Here is a 27,908-nt window from a genome sequence, read left to right on the forward strand (position 1 = left end):
AACAACCACCAAACCTCATAAATCAACTATGTTATGGAAACAAAATGTAATTTTCTTTCGTCCATAAATTATAAAAACACAACATTAGTGAAAGAAAAGTAATTAATTTTTACATTTTGTCAAAAGAAACACGATTCATAAAAAATATTTTTCTGTTTTGAAAACATACTTTTCACATCGGTTTGTTGTTCGGAAAAAAGAAAGACTTTTGCTCAGTTCTTATGCTTGTTTGTTCGTGTGCAGAAAACGAAACTACATTGAAGAGAAGCTGCTTCAATAAAAACCAACGAATCATAAAAATGAACATTTATTAAAGTTAGAAACGATACAAACATCATTTCAGTCGGTTAAAGCAGAGGAACCGTGACGATACAAATAAAGTACTTTTTTATAAAACTCAAAAGCTCCATCTTTGTTTTTTTTCTCAGACAATAAATAAAAGCTCAACAAACTGTCCTGCAGTTGAACGTTGTCGAGTCTGACGATGTTGACAAGTTTCCACCGATCCTGGCACAAAAACCCGACTTTCAGAACCGTTTTTTCAGACCTGCTCCCTCGCTCAAGATAGTCCAGATCAACTTCCTGTTTGTCCAAAACATCCTCAGTTCAACTTCCTTCCAACCTTCTGTGTGGAATAATATCAAATCAAAGCCTTGTTGTGTGAAATCTTTGACCTCAAAATACATATTTAATGATTCTAGACTACAAGATCTGACACATTTGTGTATTTTCACTCATTTATGGATCAGACTTGTAAGAAATATTGAGAGCGCTCAAGTCTACATTTCAAAATGACTAAGCTTCATAAATTTGCTGTCCAGCAACAAACGTCACACGGTGTCACAGCCTCGGCGGGGGTCTTGACGGCGGAGGTCCGGGGGGGAGTCGACTCGGGGGAGGCCCGGGAGGGGGGGCACGGGCCGGAGGAGTGTTACGCGGGGGCTTCGTCAGCGGGACGGGATGGGAGACCAGAGGTCGCTGCTCCGCAGGTGCTGGTGGGGAAGTAGGCGGAGCCTCTGTGGGGCGTGAGCGAGCAGGTCTGTGGGGGTTTGCAGGTGACGCCTCGTCTTTCACTCTCTGGAAGCTGATGCAGCGCCCCTGCAGGCCACAAGAGGATTACAGTTAGTGTTTGTATATATATATATATATATATGTACTTGTGTGTGTATTTACGTGTATATAAATATGTGTGTATATTTATGTTAATGTTTGTATATATATTTGTACTTGTGTGTGTATTTACGTGTAGATAAATATATGTGTGTGTATTTATGTGTGTTTGTATTTATGTTAGTGTTTGTATATATATATATGTACTTGTGTGTGTATTTACGTGTATATAAATATGTGTGTATATTTATGTGTGTTTGTGTTTATGTTAGTGTTTGTATATATATTTGTACTTGTGTGTGTATTTATGTGTTTGTATTTGTATATATATAAGTAATTGTGTGTATTTACGTGGGTATATAAATACACGTGTGTGTGTATTTACGTGTGTTTGTATTTATGTTAGTGTTTGTATATATATAGGTACTTGAGTGTGTATTTACGTGTCTATATAAATATATGTGTGTGTTTTTATATGTGTGTGTATGTATGTTTTTGCAGTACACTGTGGAGTGTGCTTGTTTGTGTATTTACGTGTGTGTGACAGAAGTTAGTGTGTTTGAAGGCTGACAGAGCTGCTTCTATGTGTCCTCCACACCTGCACCACAATAGTCAAGACACACACACAGACACACACACACACACATTTGTGCAGCACTTCTCCGACTGATGTGTGTCGACCTCTTGATGCCGAACACAAGTGGGTTTATGCCTCTTGTTTGGATGTAAAAGATGTTCGACACAATTAACATCATTTACAAGTGGAAGAGAAGAGAGCGCTCTCCTATTGTTCCACGTCGCGCACACACACACACACACACACACACACACACACACACACACACACACACACACACACACACACACACACACACCCCCACACACACACACACACTCTGCTGTGTCAGCGTGTGAAGGATGGATTTGTGTGTGTCTCTTGGTGGTCTGATTATAACACTTTATTAAGCAGAGAGGCCCTAAAGTCACACAAGGGCCATTGAGAGGAGGCGAGGCTGCAGAGCTTTGTGTGTTCATTGTGTCGGGGGGCGTGTCATGGGTCGAGGACGGCCCAGTGTGGGGGGCGACCGCTGGACTCTTGTGTCCGGGCTGCCGTGAAAAGACCAGTTTGTGAGCAGCAACACAACACCAGAGAGCATATGGACACAATGACTACACAAGCTCATGAATATGACTGTGTGTGTGAGTGTGTGTATGTGTGTGTGTCTCACAACATATGGCCTGAATGGAAGCTTTGGCTGCTCGATAAACAGCTCAGAAGTGAGGAGGTTGTTTAAGGTTTATATTTCAGTAAATTGTATGTTTGTTCATTTTTGTGTTGCAATTAAACATCTGGCTGCTAAATGGCAACAATCATTTAATACACGGCAGCTAAAGGATCCATGAAATCCTGTGAGATCCCGGCGATGACTGAGGACGAGAGGATACAGTGGACTCCAGCAGCTTTTAAAGCTGTTTGGACATATTTTGGTTTTAAAACCACAGGAAGTGTTTCTGAACTCTACTTCAATTGTTGTTCAACATGAAAAGACAGAGAAAACACACATTTTTACAAGTTAACTGTAGATTTGTAGCAGAGTTTCAATCAGTTGGAGATGGTTGAGTTACTTTGTTTAGAATTATTTCGAGAATCATTTCAACTCAGCAGAAGGGAAGACATTGGTTATATGAACTGGTCTGATCCAATTTATGAGCCTCTACCATAATCATGGTAAAAATGTTCAATGTAAGGATATTCCAAATCTGATTTTCTATATGGCCATTTAATGTACGAGTTACTTGGTATTTGATTTTTAATTCCACGTTATAATTTGTAACTAAAATAGACTAAAAACCCTGTAATGATTTTAACAATATAAAGATTTAACCTCATTTTAATTTATTTAAAAGTTAAAATGATTATCTTAATGCTGACCTTTGTTGTTGTTGTTGCTTTTAAAGGTATTTCTTGAATAATTACTTACTAATTTACTTTCTCTATGAGTTTAAAGTTCTATTTCATTTTGAAAGATTCGGCCTCCCACCGCCAGATGGCACTGTTTCAACATGCTGTGTGGCGATCAGAACAGTTAAATAGAAGACGTGAGGCGGAAACTCACATGACTTTAACTTGTTGTTGTGTGAGTTCAACACTAGATGTCGCTGGTTTGAGAACAGCGAGGGGAGGTTGTGTGTGTGTGTGTGTCAGCTCTGCAGACAAAGAAGAGAATCTCTTCTGTCACAATATCGCTCGTGGCCTTTAAACTCCCCATCTGTTTGTGTGACGCTCAGCGAGGAGAGAGACACACAACTGGGAGTGACACACACACACACTCTCACACACACACACACGGTGTGTGACGGACAGTGTGGCAGAAACTGGCTGCTCGCTGATGGCCGTTTGCAGAGTCAGTGAAGGAGGAGTAATGTGGGGAGAAAGCTGGACGAGCTGCTGCTTAATAATCTAACCAACAACCTTCTCTCTGCTCGATGTGCTTTTGAGCAGCTCGTCTCGCTGCAGACTCGCATTTCCGTCTCCAATTTTTAATCTAGCAGAGACTGATTTACCGAGATTCAGTTTGTAAACAAATTCACCAGAAAAGCACTAAAACGGTGCATACCTCTGCCAAGGAGCTCAAACCATCACATCATGATTCAAGAACTGTCAGCAGGAAAGTTTTCAAAGTAGCCAGAAACTAAATGTACATCATATTCCTCATATGAAGCCTCAGACTCGTCTATATTTAGTATTAATAGAACATTTTTGTCCGCGATTGTGTTTGATTTTTTCAATTCCTAACAAAGCTGTGTGTGAACAGCAGCAGTGAGAGGCCATACAAGTGAATGACAAACCTTCAAAATCTTCCTGAATCCAGATAGAACTAGAGAACATGAAATATGAACCATGTTATATTACAGTCATATAAGCTCCTTGGCAGAGGTAACGTTGACCTGCTCACTGGCCTTACATCTTCATCACGAGACCAGCTTCATAGAAACATATCAGTGTCAGCAGAATATTGAATGGTTTCATTTAACATCTCAAATGTTGAAACTTTTTATCCTATTTAAATGTTTTTTATGCGTTTAATTGTTTTGGGGAATCATTTGATTTCAATGTTTTCTATATTAACGTTTGAATTTGTTGGGTTTAAAACATTTTATTACAATATTTTGAAATTGAATTGTTTGTTTTACACATTGAGTTTTATATTCTAATACCAATAATTAAAAAGTACATTTTGTAAATCCAATATATTTTAATTTGTAGTCTTAAATTAATATAAAACTGTTAGTAAAATAGTGTCACCAGACAGTACAGAGCTACTTCATGGAACTTTCAGCCAATCATGCGACGTCTCACAATGATCTAAATATTTTTTATTGAATATAGAAAGGTTATTTTTGAAAAATGTTATGATAAAAAACTATTCAACTTTTAAATGTAGATTATAGAATTTAATTAAAAAAAATAAAATATTTAATGGTTGAAAACGATGTTTTGAATAAAATAATTCGCAGTTTGAACATTTGAAATGTTAATAAAACTATTCAATATTGATGATATACTTCTATACATCCAGTCATGAGCTTCTTCAGAAACTTTTGTAACTCTTTCACATAAGTTGTATAGAAGCGACTCACAACTTTGTGTGTTTTGTCAGAAGTATATTTGTGTGTCTGAGAATCGTTCATCTTGCTCAGTTAATGGTGCGTGAAGAGAGTCGAGGGGCTCATTGTTCTCCAGGCCAGCAGAGCCGAGACCATCGTGGAGATAAAACTACTTTACAATCCGTTGCTTTTATAGACTCGCGCCGCCGTGTCACGTGGTCGCCGCACAGCGAGGGAGCCGTCTATAAATTGTGAGGCAGATATGACGAGAGACATGACAGCTACAATGAAGCCATTTACGAGGCAGCAGATGTTTCGCCATGACAACCGGCCTGATGATGGAAACATGTCTGCGGGGTTATGGGATGCGACACCGAGGGCCACCGCTGTCACGCCCTTGTCTGCCGCACAATGATGTCACGATTTAAGACTCCGCTAAATTCAAGTGTCATTTATTGATGGGATATTTCATCTTTGGTGGTCTTGGTGAGTGTCATCGATCTTTTACAAAACAAAAAAAAACAAGATTGTTGATCATCTGATGATAAAAGCACTCATTAATAATAAGAATATTTCATACTGTCTGTTATAATGAATGAAAAACGTAAATGTGAAAATGTGCAGGAATCCATCCTTGTGAAGCATTTAATCATGGATTATAAATGAAGCAGTGATCATCACTTCTTCAACATCTGGAGGTTGAGATGAATTAGGATAAATATTATATATGACGTTGACTTGAACAAATGATGCCACAAATCAACCAAATCTGAAGACATTTTCTCTCTAAAGAAAGACATCAGGAGCTGTTAGTCACATTAAGTCTTTCTGCTGAGGATCAATGAGCGTCTTTCACCAACAGTGACTCTGCTGATTACATGCGGAGTTGAAATCTCACTCATACTTGCTCAAGAGCGTCTCACCTGGTCTCCTGGCTGAGGTCTCATCAGTGACACCTGGTCGTAGCCTCGTCTGAACAGAGCCCAGAGAGCGTCCAGCTTCCCCTGCAGAGACATTTCATCATCCTCACTTTAACATCTGACAACACAATATCAATATTGATCAAGAGTTTACTTTACTCGTTTATTTATCGTTTACCATTTAATTCAATACTGATTTATCATGACATCATCAGGGCCGTGTTATCTCTAAATTGTGTGAATAGAGTTGAAAATGTTTTTATATTTTATTGAGAATTGTTTGATTAAAGTTGAAAATTGTTTGATTACAGTTGAGAATAGTTTGACTATAGATCAAATGTATTTGATTATAGTTGAAAATTGTTTGTATATAGTTGTAAATGGTTTTATTACAGTTAAAAATACTTAAATTATAGTTGAAAATTGTTTAATTATAGTTGAAAATGGTTGGATTATAGTTGAGAATAGTTTGAATACAGTTGAGAATAGTTTGAATACAGTTGAAAATTGTTTGATTACAGTTGAAAATTGTTTTATATTTAGTTGAAAATTGTTTGATTACAGTTGAAAATTGTTTGATATTTAGTTGAAAATTGTTTGATTACAGTTAAATTATTTTAATAGAAGTTGAATTGTTTGATTAAAGTTTAAAATTATTTGATTATAGTTGAAAATAGTTTGATTATAGTTGAGAATTGTTTGATTATAGATCAAATTTGTTTGATTATAGTCGAAAATTGTTTGTTTATAGTTGTAAATAGTTTGATTACAGTTAAAATACTTTAATAACAGTTGAAAATTGTTTAATTATAGTTGAAAATTGTTTGATTATAGTTGAGAATAGTTTGAATACAGTTGAAAATTGTTTTATTATAGTTGAAAAATTCTAAGATTGTCAGTGAGTGATGTATACAAAACAAACGTCTTTTACTCAAAGTGTATGGTTGTTAAAAAATTCACAAATGTACTGATACTGAAAAAAACAAACCCATAAATAAATTCAGACAAAAAGCCAAACATCTATCTGAATCCTATCCTAAAACGAGGCCTTACCTGTATGGGTGTGTACCACCTCCTCTGCTGCGGAGCGGCTCGTGGGCGTCTTCGAGGTTTGGGCTCGTACGGCTCAAATTCTTCCTCTGGCATCTTCACTACTGCGTTCTTAGGTTTATCCAGCTTGGCGCCCTCTTCTGTTGAGCCCTTTTCTCCCCACCGCACCTGAGATAGAAGCGATTAGCAGAGCTTAGACATCCCATCATGTGATCCCAGAGTGTATCTACCTCCATGCGCTTGATGCCGCCGACTCCTCGTCCACCATAGTAGGACGCATCCACAGTCGGCCACTTCTTTTTGGGCATCCCATCTTCATCGTCTGATTCCTGAACACAACAAAAACATTTGAACACCATCAATAGTTGCAAGATAATAGACATAGAAAAATTGTTCGATTACATTGAAAGTTGTTTGATTACAGTTGAACACTGTTGGATTATAGTTGAAAATTGTTTTATTTACAGATGATAATTGTTTGATTTTAGTTAAAAATTGTTTGATTATAGTTTATAATTGTTTTTTTATAGTTGAAAATTGTTTGATTACAGTTGAAAATGGTTTGATTATAGTTGAAAATTCTTTGATTATAGTTGATAATTGTTTGTTTATAGTTGAAAATTGTTTGATTTTAGTTGAAAATTCTTTGATTTTAGTTGATAATTGTTTGTTTATAGTTGAAAATTGTTTGATTTTAGTTGATAATTGTTTGATTATTGTTGAAAATTGTTTGATTATAGTTGATAATTGTTTGTTTATAGTTGAAAATTGTTTGATTTTAGTTGATAATTGTTTGATTATAGTTGAAAATTGTTTGATTTTAGTTGATAATTGTTTGTTTATAGTTGAAAATTGTTTGATTTTAGTTGATAATTGTTTGATTATAGTTGAAAATTCTATGATTTTAGTTGATAATTGTTTGATTATAGTTGAAAATTATTTGATTATAGTTGAGAATTGTTTGATTTTAGTTGAAAATTGTTTGATTTTAGTTGAAAATTGTTTGATTTTAGTTGATAATTGTTTGATTAAAGTTGAAAATTGTTTGATTATAGTTGAAAATTGTTTGATTAAAGTTGAAAATTGTTTGATTTTAGTTGAAAATTGTTTGATTTTAGTTGATAATTGTTTGATTATAGTTGAAAATTATTTGATTATAGTTGAAAATTGTTTGATTTTAGTTGAAAATTGTTTGATTAAAGTTGAAAATTGTTTGATTATAGTTGAAAATTGTTTGATTAAAGTTGAAAATTGTTTGATTTTAGTTGAAAATTGTTTGATTTTAGTTGATAATTGTTTGATTACAGTTGACAATTGTTTGAATATAGTTGAAAATTGTTTGATTAAAGTTGAAAATTGTTTGATTTTAGTTGATAATTGTTTGATTACAGTTGACAATTGTTTGAATATAGTTGAAAATTGTGCGATTATAGTTGAAGATTGTTTGATTATAATTAAAAAATGTTTGATTATAGTTAAAAAATTGTTTAATTACAGTTGAAAATGATTAGATTATAGTTGAAAATTGTTTGATTATAGTTGAAAATTGTCTGATTTTCGTTGAAAATTGTTTGATTTTAGTTGATAATTGTTTGATGATAGTTGAAAATTGTTTGATTATAGTTGAAAATTGTTTGATTTTAGTTGATAATTGTTTGATTTTAGTTGACAATTGTTTGAATATAGTTGAAAATTGTGCGATTATAGTTGAAGATAGTTTGATTATAATTAAAAAATGTTTGATTATAGTTAAAAAATTGTTTATTTAGAGTTGAAAATGATTAGATTATTGTTGAAAATTGTTAGATTATAGTTGGACATTGTTTGATTATATTTGAAAATGTTTTGATATTTAGTTGAAAACTGTTCAATTACAGTTGAAAATTGTTGGATTACATACATATAATAAGCAGTAGAACATAAGTGAATAAATGAAAATGTTTTATTAGTGAAAATTAAGTTGATGTTTTATGACAATAAACTTTAGTCGTAGTTTTGGGGGGAGATTATTGAATTGGTAATCTACGGAAAACTTTATTGACAATAACAGCAGCGTGGGATACATACAGGTTCAGGTGGTGGAGGTGGAGGAGGTTCCTTGATGACCTGTAACATAAGATAAGATAAGTTTTGAATGTATTTGAACTGTGGCGAGAGACTCACCAGGGTGCAGCACAGCGGCCAGAACCACCACATGAACAGCAGGCCCAGCAGCAGGAAGACCACCAGCAGCGACACCAGCACGATGGTTCCGTCAAACTGCAGAGAGAACGGAGGTGTGAGGAGGAGTGAGCGAGAGTGAGGTGGGGAGATGAGGAGCAGAGAGTACTCACGCTCTCCTCTGATGACACACACAACAGAGGAGACGAAGAGGTTTAAGAAGAGTAAAGCAGGAAGTCAGGTGGTGTCGGGGACTCACACATTCTGTGGTGGTGATGTGGACCGAGCTGGTGATGTAGGAGAGACCCTGGTTCATGCTCACCTGCAGGAAGATGACCCTGCAGCACAGACGCTGTGATGAGTCTTAACTTGTTCACTAACATGCTGACTCGGACAAAAATACGTCTTGACTTTCTCCACCCACAGAAGGAATCTCTTGGATCCGACCCAGGACTATCACGGGGGAACCACAGACGGCACTGGTGGGACGAGTGGACGCGCACAGCTGGACTCATGCTCAAAGGTTCGGGGGAAGAATTGAGAAAGACCTCTTGTGAGGAGTCGATGGTTTTGGGGGACAGATACAAGGGGGGCATTATTGCGGGTTTAGAGTCGAGCGAGGGGCGACGGAGGGGAGGTCACAGCAAGGTGGGGGGTGCAGGGAGGAGGAAACAGAGAGGGAATGGGGGGATGGGAGGAAGAGAGCTCTTCCTGTTCCCCTCAGCACTGTCACTCCCTTCCCGCTGCATTCATCCCCTCAATCACCACCACTGTTAGAGTCTCCATGATCCACAGAGGGAATGTCGGGCTTGTGCAGCACTAGACCACGACAAGAATTGAATAGAAAATATTCAATTTAGAAAAATATATTTGAGAATTAATGGAATTATAATGTAAACCTCTATAAAAAATCATTCGGGCTCTGAGGTCTGTGGATCAGAATCTACTGATGGTTCCTTGCACATGCTTCCTGACCAGAGGAGAGAAATCCTTCAAGGCAACATTAAAAAAAATGAAATGTTTCATTCAACCACTCAATATTCTGATGGCACTGATATACTTTGATGGTATTGCTCCTATATTACAGTCATTATGGTATCATTGAGGAAGTGCCTGAACTTCACAGGCTTCTCAAAGAAAAACTACTGAACGATCACAGACATGTACATATTTTAAACAAATTCCTTATTCAGGAAAATGTACGTCCTACACATGCAACGACAGAAGAAATCCGCGAAACACAGGCAGCTGAATTCCCTGAGAGGGAGGGGGGCCAAGAAGGAGCAGTGTTGGGAGCTTGGGTAAGTTGCTCACTACTTTGACTATTTAGCTTAGCTCGAGCGTCTCACAGCAAGAAGGTTGCTGGTTTGCTTCCAGGTCGGGAGGGAGGCAACTTGTGGTCTTTATGTGTAGTGTTTGTATGTTCTCCCCGTGTTGCGTGGGTTTACTCTGGGCACTCCGGTTTCCTCCCACAGTCCAAAAAACATACAGTTTGATTGGGAACTTGGAGAAATTGTCCAGAGGTATGAGTGTGTGTGTGAATGGTTGTCTGTCTTTGTGTGCCCTGCGACAGACAGCGTCTTGTCCAGGGTGTCCCCTGCCTCTCGCCCCAATGAACCGTCCCCTTTAGGTTTATTTTAGAAATCTCAACTATATAACCAAAGCTGTATAAATGATAACATATGATCATTATTCTACAGCCATGAAATAAAAACAAAGCGATGCATTTAATTGTAGTAGAAAAGTGTTGATCGATGACTTGCTTTGACATCAACTTAAAGATGTTTCAAGAAGACAAACGAAAAATTCCCGTTTGACGTCACAGGACGAGCTCAAAACACAAGAGGAATTTAAGTGACAGCAACAAGACAGAAGATGACTGCGAGGTGTCTGAGGCTGCAGGCCACCATATCTAATTATGCACCAGCCCACTCCTAGCCTGGCCCGTGGCCCCCCAGTTCTGTCCCAAACTTCCAAATCAAGCCGAGACCCTGGGAGGAGAACTTTAAAAACAGCCTTGCTGACTCTCCTCGTTCTCTCCTCAAAGTGTGAGGCGGACACGAGCGGCGGCGAGACTCTCATTATGTCGTGTTCTTGGGCTCCTGTGATTGGTGTCTGGCTTCGTTAGCCGTGACAAACACTGATTGATCACAGACTCTTGACGACTTTGACCCTAATTTCTTCAAGGACATTATGTTGTGTTGTCTCCACACACGTCAACGATGGCACGACTTTTCTCAAATATTAGGAAAGTTTGATGAGCTCACCTCCCGACTTCCTCCACGACCGGCGCCGTGCACAGAAGGAGGGTGTTCTCCATTCGGGCCGGTCTCTCGTCTGCACAGCACACAGAAACAAACTTGTCGAGTCTTGTCATTTATCATTTCTGCATTCATGGATATCATGAGCATGTTTCTCACCCACTGAGTGTGTGTCGTTGAGTTTGAAGCTGCAGAGCACCTGGCTGGTGTCTCTGGCGTGCAGGAATCCGTTTCCTCTCACGACGACCTGGAAACTCTCTGCAACAAATGAAAAGAAATGTTTTTTTCAATAGGGGTGTAAGAAATTATCCATACATTTAAATATCCAGAAATTGTATTTCATTATCCTGTTTTGACGTTCATAAATGGTTTTAAAAAATTATATTTTCTAAAAACATCTACATTTCATCATGATTCTTTTATGTTAAATGTTTCAATTAAGTGTGTTTAAAATAAAGTGTTGATTTTATTTACAATTAACAGGGAATTATTTTCAGCGTCATGAGGTCAGCAGCTAAAAGAAGATTGAAAAACCCTTGCAATTACTAAGGACAAGAGGATACAGTTGACTCCAGCAGGGTTTAAAGCTGATGTTTGGACACATTTTGGTTACAAAACAAATGAAAGCAGTTTGTCAAGAGTCATATGGTCTGTAGATTCTGCAACACCAGAGTCAAGTACTCGACAATACTACAAATATATCCTTGTTCCTACAGTATCATGATATATATAGGAGAAGGATGTAAAACAGTGGAGGAAGCTAAAAAAGGAGTGGCCTTCACTTGAGTTAAAAAAAAAAAAATAGCTGCCTTACTGACAAAAACACTTCTTGTTAAACCAAATCACTTATTTAAAAATTTGTTTTACTGACAAACTTGATCCTGAGGTACTACTGACTGAAAAGTAAGGTTATTCTCTACAAAGAGAAGTCTGATGAAAAATAAACATGAAACAATATGTACGTCTCTTTTTCTTTGTGATCAGTTGCTTTACTTATAATGTTTGCATTAGTCATAAATAGAATATCAAATCAATATAAATCAAAAATGGCTATCTTATATATGTTCACATGAGGGTCACAAACCGTGCTTACTTTTCTTTGTCTAAAAATACACACTTAAAATGATCCAAACCGCTCCATAATACTCATCTGTAACGTCCCTCTTATATTATTATCTATATCTTATAATGTAATATCTCTCTTATATTTAATATGTAATTAACATAAGACATCTAATTATTTATACAGAAAAATTACCGACCATAATTCTGTTGAGTACATATAACTTTCTGCAGATATAATTTCTTTTCTCTTAAAGTTGCCAAGCATCTTTTTGGGTATTCCGAAATATGCATTTAACTTAGTAAGAACAATTTAAAAAACACTTCTACCCTCTAACTGTAAAACTTTTGCGACAACTCCTCGTAGTAGAGTCCTATTTTTGTAGATTCAAAATTTTGTCACCCTAGTTTAAATTAATTTTTTTCTGGTCATCTAGTTTTCCTATAACCTACTGTAGAAGAAGCTGCTAAATTATTGTTTACAACTGCAGACAAGATGAAAGAAAAAAAGGTTGTAGTTTATGTCCGATGTTTTCCGCTAAGCTGGTAGAAACTCCTGCACGCCTCATTACGGCTTATTTATATCTGTGTGCTTGTGCGTGTACGTGTGGAAAGGCCATAATGTGCTCCACAATTGTTCTATTCACAAATGTCTCGGTGCACGAGGAAGCCGAGAGGCATGTGTGTGTGTGTGTGCGTCGTTGACCTTTTGCTCCCCGCGGGCATTGTTAAAGCGCTCTGACAGAGGCTTGCCAGCATATGCTGGAGTGTCTATGTGGCTGCTGCCCAGCATATGTTAGAGAGCGAGCAAAACACACTCGCTAGAAAACATGCCTGCAGGGCTGACAACACCACAGCACTGTCAGAGCGACTCGGACTCACCTGACATTAGCATGTATGTAGCCGCATAGCTGTACACGTGTATGTGCTCTGTTTGTTTGAGAGTGTCTTTTCCTCCAGCAGGATTGTGGGTAATGGAAGTGAACATTCCTCACACCTCAACATTTGAAGCTTCTGCCTGCAGAGGAAGTCGAATCATGTGCATGTAGGTGTGTATGGTACGGTCAGCTGTATGGTACAGCTACTATAGAACGTCAAGAGCACCATATACATATACATATACATATATATATATATATATATATATATATATATATATATATATATATATATATATATATATATATGTATACATATACATACACAGACACACACAGTGTGTCAGTGTGTGTAGGCGGACCAGAAATAGTCAAGAATCTCTTCAGTTTCCACTTAAATCCATGTGTAGCACATTCTGTCAAACCTTTAGCAACAGACTTAATATATATATATTGTATATACTGTATATATATACTCAATATATATATTATATATATTATATTACACAATAAATTACATACCTATAAATTAATATTAAATGTATAAATGTAACTAAAAAATAAAATGTGGAAATAAATAAATGACTTCTGATTTTATTTATGCTGAAGGAAAGTGTTATTTCTGTGTATATTTTATAAATTATTTATTGATTTAACTTTTATTTATTTGAAGTTTGCTCAACCCTCATCAATTTACATGTTGGCAGCAAAATGTCAAATCAAATAAAAAATGAAAAGTTGAAAAATGGAAATGAATAAAAAGCAAAATGTATAAAACCATGAATAAAAAGATGTTACAATAACAAAATACATAAAATAATAAATGAAAAAAAAAACTATGTTAAAATGTATGAATTAATAAAATGGTTATATAAACAATAGTAGCACTGATCTTTAACAAATAAAAAATAGAAGTACTTTATTTATTGTGAAATGTTTACATTTATTTATCTATACATTTATTTATTTTAAATTACGAAATTAATCAAACTTCATAGTTAAAAACACCTCTGATGACAGTAAAAGCTATAATCCACGTGTCAGCCAATCAGAATGCTCCTGAGGTCAGACCAGGAAGTAGATTGAAAAGTAGACATGACAAAGATAGTCTTTTTGTTAACATAAATATTTAGTATGTGGTAGAAAGTAACCTTAAACCCTTAATTTGAAGTTTAATTTTCTGGAAAAAAGTTTTAAAAATCTGTTTGAAAGTGTGGGCTGTGATGTCATCACTAGGTTGTTACAAAATGACTAACAGTTTATTTTCCATATCAAAACCATCACAGATGAAATGGGACTGAGGAAGTTCTCTATTTATCTAAAACAAATCTGGACTCATCTGTGCCTCTTTGGGGTGACTACGCATCAACATGTGGACGCCTCATGTTCTGACCTGGAACTCCCAACCGTGGGAGTTTAAAGTTATTTTCTACAAATACTTGCAACAACTATGGTCTCCTTCAACATGATGCATCAACACCAGGAATCAAACCTGCGGCCATCTGTGAGCCGGACTTTGTCTCCTACGCTTCACAGCTTGAGTAATGCTCTCTCAACGTTGTGAACAATAACGGAGTGATTAGAAAAATAACAGTCACACTCCAGTTGCCATAGTGAGTGAACTGTTTAATATTCTCTCTTCTGCTGCCGCCATGAAAAGCTGCTCTGTGCTGTTGCTGAATATTGATGAGGACGACTGATGGAGGTTTTCATTTTTCTCCTGAGAATGTCTTGTTGTGGCGACAGATTAATTAGCCTGTTATATTTCATATAATCTGATTCATTTAGTTCTTTAATTCCTTTGATAGTAAATTGAACATTTCCTGTTTATTAGTCATAGTTTCAATCACAGATGTGATTTTAGCTTGAGTTTTTCAACACTATTACTGTGCTCCCTCTTAAGCTCCCTTAATGAAAGTGTTCTTAAAACTCATCAAATAAATGTAAAATATGCTACACTCAGTTCATCAAAATATTTTGAATAACTAAGAGAAAGTTTCTTTGAACAGTGATAGTTGAGTCAGACTTTAAATAAAAGGTAAAATTTGAAGAGATTCTTACAAAAAAGATTAAAATCTTGTAAAAAAAAAAAGAATAGGAAATTCTAAGATCTGGTTAAAAACAACTACTTCTATAAATTAAAATTAAAACAAAGGATTTATATGGATAAAAACTAGAGTAAATGGCTTGAGTATAAACAATATAATCAGTTATACTGTATACAAAAATGAGTTGAAAATATTGACAATCCACAGATTGATTAATCTATTTACTGTGTGTGTCGGGTTCCTTCTCATTTTATTTATTTCATTTATTAAATCATTATTATTATTGTTGTACCTTTTATTATTATTTAATTCACAAATACAAAAAAAGGGTGTAAAACTAATCAAATCACACAAGGGGCCAAAATCGCTAAGTAGTCTTTATCGCAGGTAAAAAAAAAGGATATTTACCAAACAGGAAGTCTAATTTTGATCTTTTCATTCTTTGAGGCTCAATTCATCAATTCAATTCATTACATCAATAATACTCATCGCTGTCATTATCGACAGCCTCACTTAGATCATGTGACCGGATAATAATAATAATCTGGTCTAAGAAGGTTTTACAGCTTTAACGTGTCAAATCATTTTTCTGCATCAGCAACAGCATCTTAGTTCCACTCTCTACTCTATGTCCTCTGCGCACATGCTCACAGACGAAAAACACTATTTCTACTGAAGCGGCTGAATTTGACGTTTGTTGTTATGTTTTTTTAAAGAAATGTCAGACTTAATTCCATCATCCATTATCATGCAGGAGATATTCAGGGATATTAACAGTGACACGCAGCAACACGCTGACGACGAAAGGTCAGGGTTGTCAGACACATGGTGGGCAGGACTGGTGGTGCCCTGCTGACTTCAACACACGCCCTCCGCTCGCTGCTCCCTGCCAGTCTCTGACCACACGTCCGTCTACATCTTCACCTGAGACTTTGACGAGGACTGTGTGCATGTGAGCGTCTGTGTGTGTGTGTGTGTGTGTGTGTGTGGAAAAAAGCAAGAGGGCTTGTCCCAACTGTGGTCCTCAATCACATTAGTAGGATGGGACAGTGGAGGGCAGGGAGGGGCGAGAACAGTGGGGAGGGAAGGGTCAGACGCTAATGAAAGCAGCAATCTCTGCTGTCATGTTAAATCTCAGGCCAGTGTGTGTGTGTGCGTGCGTGTGTGTGTGTGTGTGTAATCAGTGCTGTCATGTCCGATAGCGGGGCCCAATGTTCACTGTCCAGTCTGATGGCCTGTTTGCGGGCAGCTCGGTCTGGTCACTTCCTATCAACATGAGGGATGTGTGTGTCACGGTGACTGTGTGCATGAGTGTGTGCGTGGCTCCGGCAAAAACATTTAATCATGTCAGTTAAAGAACAAGAACAGTTCCCGCCTGGTACCAGCGTCACAATCATGGTATCATGCATGTTCCATGATGACATGACACGTGAAACTTTATCGGTCATGTCAGCAGAGACGATCACATGCACACGTTAATTTAAAGTTATTGAGCACGAGTATATTTGTTAATCTGGCTTGAATTAACTCTGATAAGGACATTACGTGATCTTCAGCGTTTATTAGTAATTTTGTAGTGCTGTGTTGAATGTCACTATCCTGTTGAGCTGTTTCCTATCAACAATATAGTTTATTTGAATTATATAAATGAAGGGCAATAACAAAATAGCAGAGCAGCAGCCTGGCAGAGGTTTGTTTTCTTTAAGGGATTTTCTACTTTCGGATTCAAAGGTGCATTAAGCCCTGTGTTGCTTCGTAGTATTACTTAGTAATGTTCCTAACTACAGAGCCTCATGAAGTATTACCAAAGAGTCCCACGGACTAATAACCCAGCACCTTGCCGATTTATACTACAGAGCCTTTTGGAGTAATACTAAGGAAACGCAAGGAGTGATCTTCATGATGTAATACTACAGAGCCTTTTGGAGTAATACTAAGGAGACGCAAGGAGTAATCTTAATGATGTAATACTACAGAGCCTTTTGGAGTAATACTAAAGAGCATAATGAAAGTAATACTACAGAGTCTAATGAAGTAATACTACAGAGTCTAATGAAGTAATACTACAGAGCCTAATGAAGTAATACTACAGAGTCTAATGGAGTAATACTACAGAGCCTAATGAAGTAATACTACACTCTAATGAAGTAATACTACAGAGTCTAATGAAGTAATACTACAGAGCCTAATGAAGTAATACTACAGAGTCTAATGAAGTAATACTACAGAGTATAAAGAAGTAATACTACAGAGCCTAATGAAGTAATACTACAGAGTCTAATAGAGTAATACTACAGAGTCTAATGACGTAATACTACAGAGCCTAACAAAGTAATACTACAGAGTCTAACAAAGTAATACTACAGAGTCTAATGAAGTAATACTACAGAGTCTAAAGAAGTAATACTACAGAGCCTAATGAAGTAATACTACAGAGTCTAATAGAGTAATACTACAGAGCCTTGCATGGTAATACTATGGACGCTCATATTATACTGCAGAACCTCATTGAGTAATACTCAGGAGACTCAAGGAGTAATACTAGGGAGCCTTGCAGTGTAATACTACAGATCTTTGAGCAAATTGTCCAACATACAATTGGTACAAGTAACAAGTGTTACTGTAGAATTTTTGGAAATTATTCTTATTTTCTTCTGGGCAAAACTGAGTTGCAACAATTTGACATTTAGAATATTTAAATATTTCAAGTCAACATCTCAAGCTTTTACAGGCCACAGAGAATGACGTGGCGGCCAGTATTTTGCCCCCGGGGCTGAAGTCTGACATGTTGAAATTGTTTAGCTCCTATTTTTGGCAGTATATTTAGGCTCTTAACCGTCACTTAAGCTTACATGTCACTATGATTAGACTCAGTAAATAATAAAGAATCCCACAGATATTCACCATATGATTATATTCCAATAAAATGGATTCATTCTGTTACCCATGTAAAAAAAAGAAATCATTCATTCTGAAAATATTCGTAACCTTTTAAATTAAGTCTTCAATGTAGGCAATATTATGCAATATTACACATATTTATATTGAATTTGAAAGGATGTAAATAAAACAAATAACGTATTGTAAAGCAAACTCTATGTGTGAAATCAATTAGTAAAATATTTGTATTTTAAAATTCAAGTATAAAAAAAATTCAATGCTTAAAAAAAGCAACATTCAATAAAAAGGTTTCAACATTTGAAATGCTAAATTCAAACATTCAATATTCTGATGACACAGATATACTTCCACATGGCTCTAAGAAATATTTGTGTTGAGTTCTGACATCATACTCATTAAAAGTCAGTATGTGTGACACACGCCGGCCTCAACTCTGATCTTTGACCTCTGCTAATTAGACTGAAGATTCTTAGTTCACTGACCATTAAGGTTCTCATCAATCGACAGGAATATGAGGCTGTTGGGGGACATTCACATTCATGCAGATGATTCAGTGACTCGTGCAGGAAGAAGCTCATTTAAAGATCAAGATGACCTCGTCCAGACCACAACGGTGCTAAAGCTAATATGTCAAAGCTAATCAATTCAGTCTACATCTCTTTCTAATCATCTGGTCTAGGGCCAGTGGTGTGGAATAGTTTCATTGGAAATGATGGATTAACTAAAACACTAATAACGTGTATTCATTAATTTATTCAATAAATTAATTTAATAAATTAATTTAATAAATTCAATTTTAAAAATGTTAATTTTTGTCTCGATTGAACTGATTGTAAACTACATAATTAAATAAAACAATTAAATAATTAAATTTAATATTATATTATATATATATATATATATATATATATATATTAAAATATATATATATATATATATATGGGATAACGTGAGTGTTTACATTTTATTTTAAAAATGAGTAATGTGTCCAAATACTAATAACTTACTTACTTACCTCCTGTCCTAGTTAACTCACGTTAATTCATATTTTTATTATTCAAATCTGATGAATTAAAAGTATGTTCAAAAATCGAAATTTACTTAAAGAATAAACATTTAAATTTATCAACCATTTATAAATTGCTATATTGTCGACCTTGATTTGTCCTTGATATGTTTTTGGAGGTAAATCAAAACCTAATCAGTGGAGTTGTACAGCGTTAAAACCTGAAGATAACTCAAAGATATGCGATGTGATAACTAGGCCAGAGGAGCAGCCATGCTTAAAGAGTCACGGCTAATTCCTCCGACCGAGCCCGTGTCCTCCCCCTTTCCCTCCGCCACATGCTGGGCTGAATCCTTCATGCTAATTTCCCCGGGCCGGAATGACAATACGCTCTGTGTCACTACAAAAGCGTCGGTGCGATTATTTAACCCCATGTCCGGCCGGCTCGCCGTCACATGACACATATAAAACAGGCTAGCCTGATGACATCCAAACTTGAGGACCACATGACTGTTACCTCCTGCACACACACTGGACGGCTCTACTGCCAGGATCTCGATGCAGGACTTCTTGATGATCTGAGAGCAGAAGGGAAGGACAATGAGATCCATGGTGTGAGAGTCTATCCATGCGTGGGGTGTTTGCTTCATACCGAGTCAATGATTCCCCGGAGCGCTTGGAAGCCTCCCCACACTGGGAACACGTGTTCAACAGTGTCTGCGATGGTTGCCAGCTAAAGAAACATGCGGCCAAAAACAAAATGAGCGTTTTTTGCAACATCTTCAGTATCAATCTGGCGTCCTTACCTGGGTCTGGTTGAATTCTTTGACACCTACACAGTAAACAATGGCTCCCATCGACCTGGCCCTCTCAGCCTGGATCAGGTAGACATTAACATTCACGGATCATTTTCCTCTACAAATACCTCCGTATGGGATCAGACAAAGACGATTTCTCCGCACCACCAGTTTAGACTTGATAACTATCATCCCTCATTTATTCTGGCTTCGGTTACATTTTTTTAACTTGTTTAAATTAATAATAATTAAAATTAATACTTTTATTTAACAATTATATGTACTTGCAAACTCAACATTGCATATGAGACCCCATCCCTTTCAACAACTCTCAGTAACAGTGACCTGAACAGCTGCCACATGCTTTGCCGCCCAGCCAACAGATCAAAGCTGTCGATCACTTTTGGCAAAGCAAAAATAAACTTAAAAAAATTTAAATTCAGCAATGTGCCATACACTAAATGGAGCAGTATGTAGAAAGGCATCATGGGAGTTAACAGATTTGTTGGCACTAAGTAAGGTGGGTGGGTATTAAGTGTTTTCCAAATAAATCGATAAATCGATAAAGTCGATATCTTAATTTCCTTTTCAAAATATTATATTTATATTCTTTTTTAATTATAAGCTTTTTTCAACACTTATTATATGAATTAAGACGCTTCTGACATTTCACGACAACCCACCATGTGCCTGGCTTAAGGGCACTATAATGGTAGATTTCTTCCTAAAGAATCTAAACCAAACTCATCCACGAGGGGTCCAAATGTCCCCTACAGTACAAATCAAAAAAAATAACCAACATTTTTCAGGATAGATTCTGAGCAAAAATCATTGTCTTTATATTTTAAATGTATTTTTTATTTAAGCGTTAGCATCTCTGTTGTAAGGCAAAAACATAAATCACAATCGGCAGAACCTCAACTAGAGGAAGTGATGAATATTTCTCTTCCACGTACAATCTAACGAATAATAAATATGATGGAGTAATAATCATCAGTGTCGCTCATGAGAGTGATTAAGCAGTAAACTTTATTAGCTTGGAAAATAAAAGCCTCGTATGTCTCACCTCTCTCTGAGCCGTGTCGAACTGCCAGTTATTCAGCTCTCCATCTGTTAGCGCGATGATAACACTGGCTGTTCCTGTGGAGCGTGACACAAGATGATCACTATTCCAGCGACATTACCACTCATGATATATTACAGCAGAAGCAGACTTTACCATGGTTCTCATGATAGATCTGGGTGTTCGCCTGAAAACACAACAAAATGGAGACTTGCAAAGATAATTTGTATCCAAACAATACTGTGTTTTTAATGTAGCTATTATTCATATATATATATATATATATATATATATATATATATATATATATATATATATATATATATATATAATTTAATATATGTGTGGCTACTTAATGTGTGACTCCTAACATGTTAAAAATGATCAGAGCTGTATTCATTAAACATCTTCTAGTGGAGTAAATGTTACCATCTCCAGGCCCAAATTCATCAACGTGTCTCCTCCAGGAACAACTTTCCTCAGAGCGGTCAGCCCGTCTGTGATGGCCTCCCTGTGGAATAAGACGGAAGCAGACGAGGAGCAGAGACGAACCATCAGCCTTGTAAACATTGTGAGGTGGAGTTCTCATTTCCTGTCTTTTATTTTCCTTACAAATGACGAAACGGAATTTTATGACTTATAGAAGTCAAGTTGATATAGTGTAGAAATACAATATCAATACGATTCAACATAATTAATAACTTCAAGTACATTTGTGGAGGATTTAATACATATATGTGTTGATCCTTACTTCCCATTCACCCATTAAAAATAGATGCATGATTTGCAAAATGCGTTGCACTTTGGGACACTTTGTCGCATTTTGTCAAAAAAGCTATGTTTTGACGGTAAGCCGGGGAGCTCCAGTTTAGATAAAGGAACAGACGAAAGCGACGTAAAGTTAAAACAGAAAACTGAAGATTTAAAGGTCAACTAATTTTAAAACTCTCCTCTCTCACTCACATGTTTGAAATGTTGAAGTCTTCCTCTCCAAGATGCAGTAAGTCTCTAATCATGACAATCTTTTGAACTTATTACTTTATAAAGTTCTCCCCCGTCTGAAATCCGGGCGAACGCCGAAGACTAGAGTCCATTATGGCGTAATATCCCCTTTGAGGTAGAGCCTTCTGGGATTGATGACACGCAATGACAAACCTTGGTTTGGCCAGAAAAACAAAGTGTTTTCAGTGGGCGGGGCTTAAGAAAGATAATTTCAACACATGAATGCTAAATTATTTATTTAATTCTCTATTTCTTTTTGATCTGTATAGCTAAGGTTTAGAAGGAAATACTAGTTAAAGATCCTGGTGTATATTATAGACAAAAAGTGATAACAAGTTCCCCCAAGATTGAATTTCTGAATAAGCTTTTGTTTTGCTTAAGCCATACGATTGAATCTCCGTCAGATTTAATCATAATCTGTCAGCAAAATTCTTCTCCGCTACCTACAAGTGAGGACCTGCTCACGAGATTGGAGACGAGGGCATCAGAGGACCGCCTGTCTCTTACCTGTTCTCTGTCAGCTTCATGATGATAGTTCCTTTCGAGGAGAAGACAATGAATGACATTCTCAGCATCGGGCTGCAAAAAAACAACCAGTTTCTTTCATAAGGCGCAAAAAAGCAGTTTGAAGTACAAGGAAAACATAAAAAAAACAAAGTATTCATTATATTGGTTTTTGATTAAAAATACCTGATGAATTTTTCAGCCAGTTGCTTCACAAAGGAGTAAATCTCAATCCAGTGATGCTTCACACTCCCAGATCTGTACATAATACAAAATAATGACATGTAATGATGTATTGTTTCCAAGTCACATGTAAAACAATTTTTACAGACTGTTTCAGCTACAAAATACTTGTGTCCAGAGGGGAAGGAGATATTGTAAAAGTAATAACTAGCACAGAATCTTAAAGTCTTGCTCACGAGTGAGGGATTGAAGGATTATTGTGTCAGGTCACAGGGTCTTTGCATCGTCTGTCGTGGTAAAGAAAGAGCTGAGCCAAAAGACGAAACCCTCCATTATTCATCTATGTCACAAGTGTCAAATACATGAGGGCCATATCTGGCCCACCTAGTCATTTCACGTGGCCCGCCAGATGGTTGGTTCAAAGCAGGTGAATGTTCATGTCTATATGGTTACTTATAAAGAGACTCATTTTTAAGATAAGATAAGGAATATGGACGATGGATGTCAACGGTTATTCAGAAACTTCCAATTAGTGTAAAACTGATAATTTACAGTTTAAGACAATGTTAAAAGACAATGTCAAACTTGTACTTCTTGTTATAGACAGTTTGGTAAATATACATTTTGTTGAGACCGTGATCTGAAGGATATTGTATGATTTAGTTTGACACCCCTGATCTCACGTCACCAACTTTGCGACCCAAAGAACAAAACACAAGCGACGCAAAATACTTTTCTCCATGTGAACTCTCTCTTAGAGATAATGTGAGGAGCTCAGTCATCCGAGCAAGACTCCTTAGTGTTTTCTCAGAAGATGGTTTTGGAGAGAAAGTCTGGACCTCTTTGTTCCAGCTGCTGCCCCCATGACCTGACTCTTGATAAGCAGTAGAAAATTGATCGATGCAACAATGTAGAGCTATTTAGGCATTTTTTACTCTCAAACTCTGGTTCTATCTTTAAAGTATTGTTTATCAACCCCAGACCAAATCGTATGTGTATATAACTTGTGTTTCTGCTGAAGCAAGTGTGACGGTTTCTTCAATTGACTCAATCATATCATTAAGTCTCGCTGTGAGATGATTATAGTTGTTAGCAGATCCCATGAGTCGGAAAGGGAGCAGTTTGAATCCACATAAACAAGGTTTCAGGACGATCGTCTCCTCCGTGTATGTGATGATATTTCACCTTCCATTAGTCTGGAACTAGAGGTGAAAGCTGCTGCTCATCCTGCTACTGTTGTGTTTGTGACACTCTCCTTAATGAAGGCCGGTCCCAGGGGGCCGCTAATGGGGGCTAATTGCTGCTGGGCCAGAGGGTGGAGGTTAGACAGGGACAGATGCAGTAGTCTGCCGCTAGCAGACACCATGTAGGATCCAGCTGGTGTGAGTGTATGTGTGTGTGTGTGCACTGTACCCTTGTTTATGGCAGCAGGACTGTGTGAGGGGGAACAGATGGTGGCATTGCACGCAGATAGTCCGACAACAGGTTGGGGGTCCGCGGTGTGAAAAGACTGCAGCATGTGCAGCCGAGGGGTGCAGCTCTGACACTCGACAAGGGGAGTTGTTAGTGTGGGTCGAACGGTCCGACGACATCAAACAACCGACGGAGGGGAGGGTCCGCATGTGAAGAGCAGGGCTCGTAAAGAGAGAAAGTCTGAGCTGCTACATTCATGATTGTCCTTTTGTTTGGAGGTTTAAACAATCGCTTCCTCTTCTGTGAAGCTTCCTCTGAAGAAAGCCAGAGCACAGCTTTTGTCAGAGTAATTGTATTATCTGTGCAGCCTGAAGATAACAACCACCGACATGATCGGATCATTGATGCGAAACGTGGATGCTATCATGTTTTTACTGTCTATTGTATCCATCTATCTAAGACATTTTTAAAACCTAAATCAACATTTTATTTTGGACAGAAAAAATGAATGACTTTTAAGATCATGAATTCGGAAAATGTAGTGCTCACATGACACCCAAATGAATACATTATAGTATAACATGGATAAAGAAGATTTATAGTGTAATTGTAATATTAATAATAAATACAATTACATTTACTCAAATGTTTAGGTAAATATTCTGTTTAGTGATGTATGTGACGTAAAAGTATCAATAAGTGGGGAAAAAAAAGAGATCTTCTCTCTTCTCTCCTTTTCAATCTCTAAAATATCTCTTTTGATCAAAGCTGAAAATTGTTTAATAATAGTTGAGAATTGCATGATTATAGTAGAAAAATGTTAGATTATAGTAGAAAATTGTTTGATAATAGTTGAGAATTGCTTGATTGTAGTAGAAAAATGCTAGATTATAGTAGAAATTTGTTTCATTATAGTAGAAAAATGTTAGATTATAGTAGAGAATTGTTTGATTACAGTTGAAAATTGTTTAATTATAGTTGAAAATTGTTTGGTTGTGGTAAAATATTGTTGGATTAAATTTGAAAATTGTTTGATTACAGTTGAAAATTGTATGATTATAGTTTAAACTTGATGACTTCATTTAAAAATGGTTTGATTGTAAATTAGTGATGTATACAAAGGTTTGACTCATCGAGTGTTTAGTAAAAATGTACTGATACTTGATTTAAAGGACCAGATGAAATTGAAATTCATAAATAAACAAGACATGTGAAGACCTCATGCATACTCCAATTTGCTGTATAACAGCTAAATCATGAATAAGTATGTTGGTATTTACACACTGTCAAAGACCTTCAATCAAACCTCATTTGTTATTATAGGTCAGCAGCCTGATATTTAGTGTGTGAAGTCATGTGAGGAGCATTTTAATGGTTTAACAATCTGTGGGTTGGACTTCTGAGAAGCAAAATAAGTGAGTAGGTGTAAAATCCGAGACAGTGTTTTAGGTCAGTCGGTGGCATTTAAGAAGTGGATGTTGCCATCTGAGCACAAAGATCAGCAGGTTCCTGAAGGCCTGCAGAGACTTGCAGGTCCAGACCATCAGACGTGGCATGTCATGCATCAGCCATGCATGACATGCCACGCTCCCCGGGCACCTCCTAAACTTTTTCAAGCAAAGGGTAAAGACTGAGGAGTGACGGACAGATGTTGCTGTGAAATATCATTAAATGTCAGTCAGTAAACACGAGCCGGCGACTAAGGGCAAACGAAACACTCAACTCTTATTTTCAAAAAAGATTCTTAACCCCCATGAACTGTTGCACAGAAACTCGAAACTGTACCTTGTCAGGTTTTTGGACTTTAACTATTCTTTGTACCAACTTGTTGTAACATGTTATGCATTCAAGTAAAAAAAAATATCAAACTGCAAGGTCAGCAGACATTTATGAGGAGTTTCTGTAACAGGAACCACAAAAATAAATGTTGAAAAACAGCTATGTTATTTTAGATGTAATCACAGAAGAAGTTTTGAGAAGAAATAGGTTCAGATGGTTCTTGTTTTTTTGATGGTCAAGTGAAAACAGTAATATAAACTATAAATATATTGAAATAAAATAAACAATATGTTCTCACAAAGAATACAGTATTTAATTAATTCAGCTTCACTAGAATTATTTTAAATATTTTATATTAAGGGTTTTTCTACATGTTTGGACCTTCCATAAAGTTTAACGAAACATATTGTTGACCTTAATCCACATTTGATTCAATCTCTTAAAGAAAACATTGAGATAGTGGATTCAGGGAAGACAAGATTTGACTTGTTATAGAACTGGGTCATGTTAATTATCTATAGTCTGAGAAACACACCCATTAGTTAATTGGTCTCTGAGTTCAAAGTAAACATTACAGGACTGAAGCATAAAACACAGACTTCCTTCCATTTTATATACCAAATTCAATGTAAAAATCACCTATTTTATTTGTTGTATTGTGTTTATTTAAGTATTTTTTTTGAAACTGTGTTTTATGTTTCCCATAATGTATATTTATGTGGTATGTTTGTTCAATCTGGGCTATTCATTAGTTTTTTCCTGGCATATTTTGAGAGACAAATGTTCTCATTTATGTAACATAAATGAGTAACAATGATAACATTATTACAAACTGAAACCTTTTTTACTGTTTCTTTGTTTAGCAATTTCCCAATGACCTATGTAAAATGGGGTAATATTAAGCAAGTTAAGAAAGTCGGATTTAGTATAAAAGTCACACCTACAATATTGAAACATATTGACTAAGTATTATGAAGGTTGACCAGACATTAATGCATTTTCACCAGTTTTATTAATCAATAACTTTCTTAATATTTATCACAGGAAAATTGTACTTTTATCACCGGAACCGTCTTTACAAGACCTGTCTGATTTCAGTTCGGTTTGTTTTAAAGGACAGACAATAATGTAATTGTTATGAATAAATTAATCCTCAACATTTTATACAAAAACCTGCTGGAGACACACACACAATAAAACACTGAATATTGTAATATTGTTGTAGCAAGCTATTAAGTTAGCTTACTTAGCTAGCTTAATATAATTAAAGTCACGCAACGGTTAGCTAACATGTTTGCAGCTAGCTACAGCATGCTAGCTTGAATTTGCTCAAGTTGAAAAAGTGGGCACGTGTTTCTAAATCCTTATTTATTTACAGTTAATATATAGTTATTACTTTAATACATTACGTACTTTAATGTATTTAACGTGTGCTGTTGCTCGTGTTTGACAGTGTGTTAGCTTGAGTTAAAAACTAGCCTGACTTGAGACTCTTTTGTCAGAGATTTTGTTGATCATTTTTAAAATCTGGACGAGACAAAGATCTTATTTATCAGTTTCAATGGAAGTTGGAGAGAATGACTAGTTCGACCACAAAGTATCTCCAGGGCAGCAGCTGTATCCGCAGGCGTCACCAGCTGAAACTCTATCCGACTGACCTCCCCCTTTCCCGGGTTTAAACTCTCGGGGTGTCCCGCTATTGTGGAGCATCTATAACTATAGTTAAAGGAGATATATTAAAGAAAAAAACAATAACAAAAGCAACTACAAAGTTTTCAGGCGCTGTTCCCGGTTGTTTTGTCAAGAATGCACAAAGTTAAAACAAGGTTTAGTTGTCGCTTGGCAACGACGAGAAAGTAAGTTCGAGTCGTAAATAAACTCACTTGTCCAGGACAAAGTAGAGGTCGAAGGCTCCCTGGCAGGACCTCTCCTCCTCCTCCTCCTCCTGCCCGGGCTGCTGTCCTTCCACACACACGCCGAGAACGAACGTCCAGAGCAGAACCACGGCGAGGAGAGTCGGAGTCCTCGACATCTTCACCGCTGTTGTCGTCGGAGAGTCGAGAATCTTCACATCTTCACGCCAGGATTCCCCGTCAGAGAGCGTGTGTTGTCCTCGACAGTCCAGCCCTGCACAGATCCAGGATCCGCTAGAGCCGGCCTCT

At 36.7% G+C, this 27,908-nt stretch overlaps 1 protein-coding gene across 1 annotated transcript; it reads right to left on the bottom strand.

Annotated features, from left to right (window-relative positions):
* Positions 1-291: 291 nt before the first annotated feature.
* antxr1d (ANTXR cell adhesion molecule 1d) lies at positions 292-27,908 on the bottom strand. The gene is made up of 18 exons (XM_087803365.1): positions 27,630-27,908; positions 22,558-22,629; positions 22,375-22,446; positions 21,295-21,376; positions 21,022-21,052; positions 20,869-20,942; positions 19,812-19,880; positions 19,658-19,738; positions 19,523-19,583; positions 11,270-11,368; positions 11,117-11,186; positions 9,109-9,187; positions 8,853-8,948; positions 8,757-8,795; positions 6,920-7,018; positions 6,693-6,857; positions 5,643-5,723; positions 292-1,098 (listed from the first exon to the last, which is right to left on the bottom strand). Exons 1-18 carry the CDS (start codon positions 27,776-27,778, stop codon positions 841-843), a joined length of 1,677 nt encoding a protein of 558 aa, XP_087659491.1. The 5' UTR covers positions 27,779-27,908; the 3' UTR covers positions 292-840.

This window comes from Callionymus lyra, chromosome 11, assembly GCF_982586985.1.
Source record: "Callionymus lyra chromosome 11, fCalLyr1.hap1.1, whole genome shotgun sequence".
In the NCBI taxonomy this organism is placed as follows: Eukaryota; Metazoa; Chordata; class Actinopteri; order Syngnathiformes; family Callionymidae; genus Callionymus; species Callionymus lyra.

Bases quoted from the DNA above. Each gene is read 5' to 3' on its own strand.
- antxr1d (XM_087803365.1), bottom strand. From the start codon at position 27,778: ATGTCGAGGACTCCGACTCTCCTCGCCGTGGTTCTGCTCTGGACGTTC. The intron at 21,053-21,294 runs GTAACATTTACT...TTGTGTTTTCAG, and splicing joins TGAATTTGGGCCTGGAGATG to GCGAACACCCAGATCTATCA. The intron at 11,369-19,522 runs GTAACAGTCATG...CATTTGTTGCAG, and splicing joins GTCCAGTGTGTGTGCAGGAG to AGAGTTTCCAGGTCGTCGTG.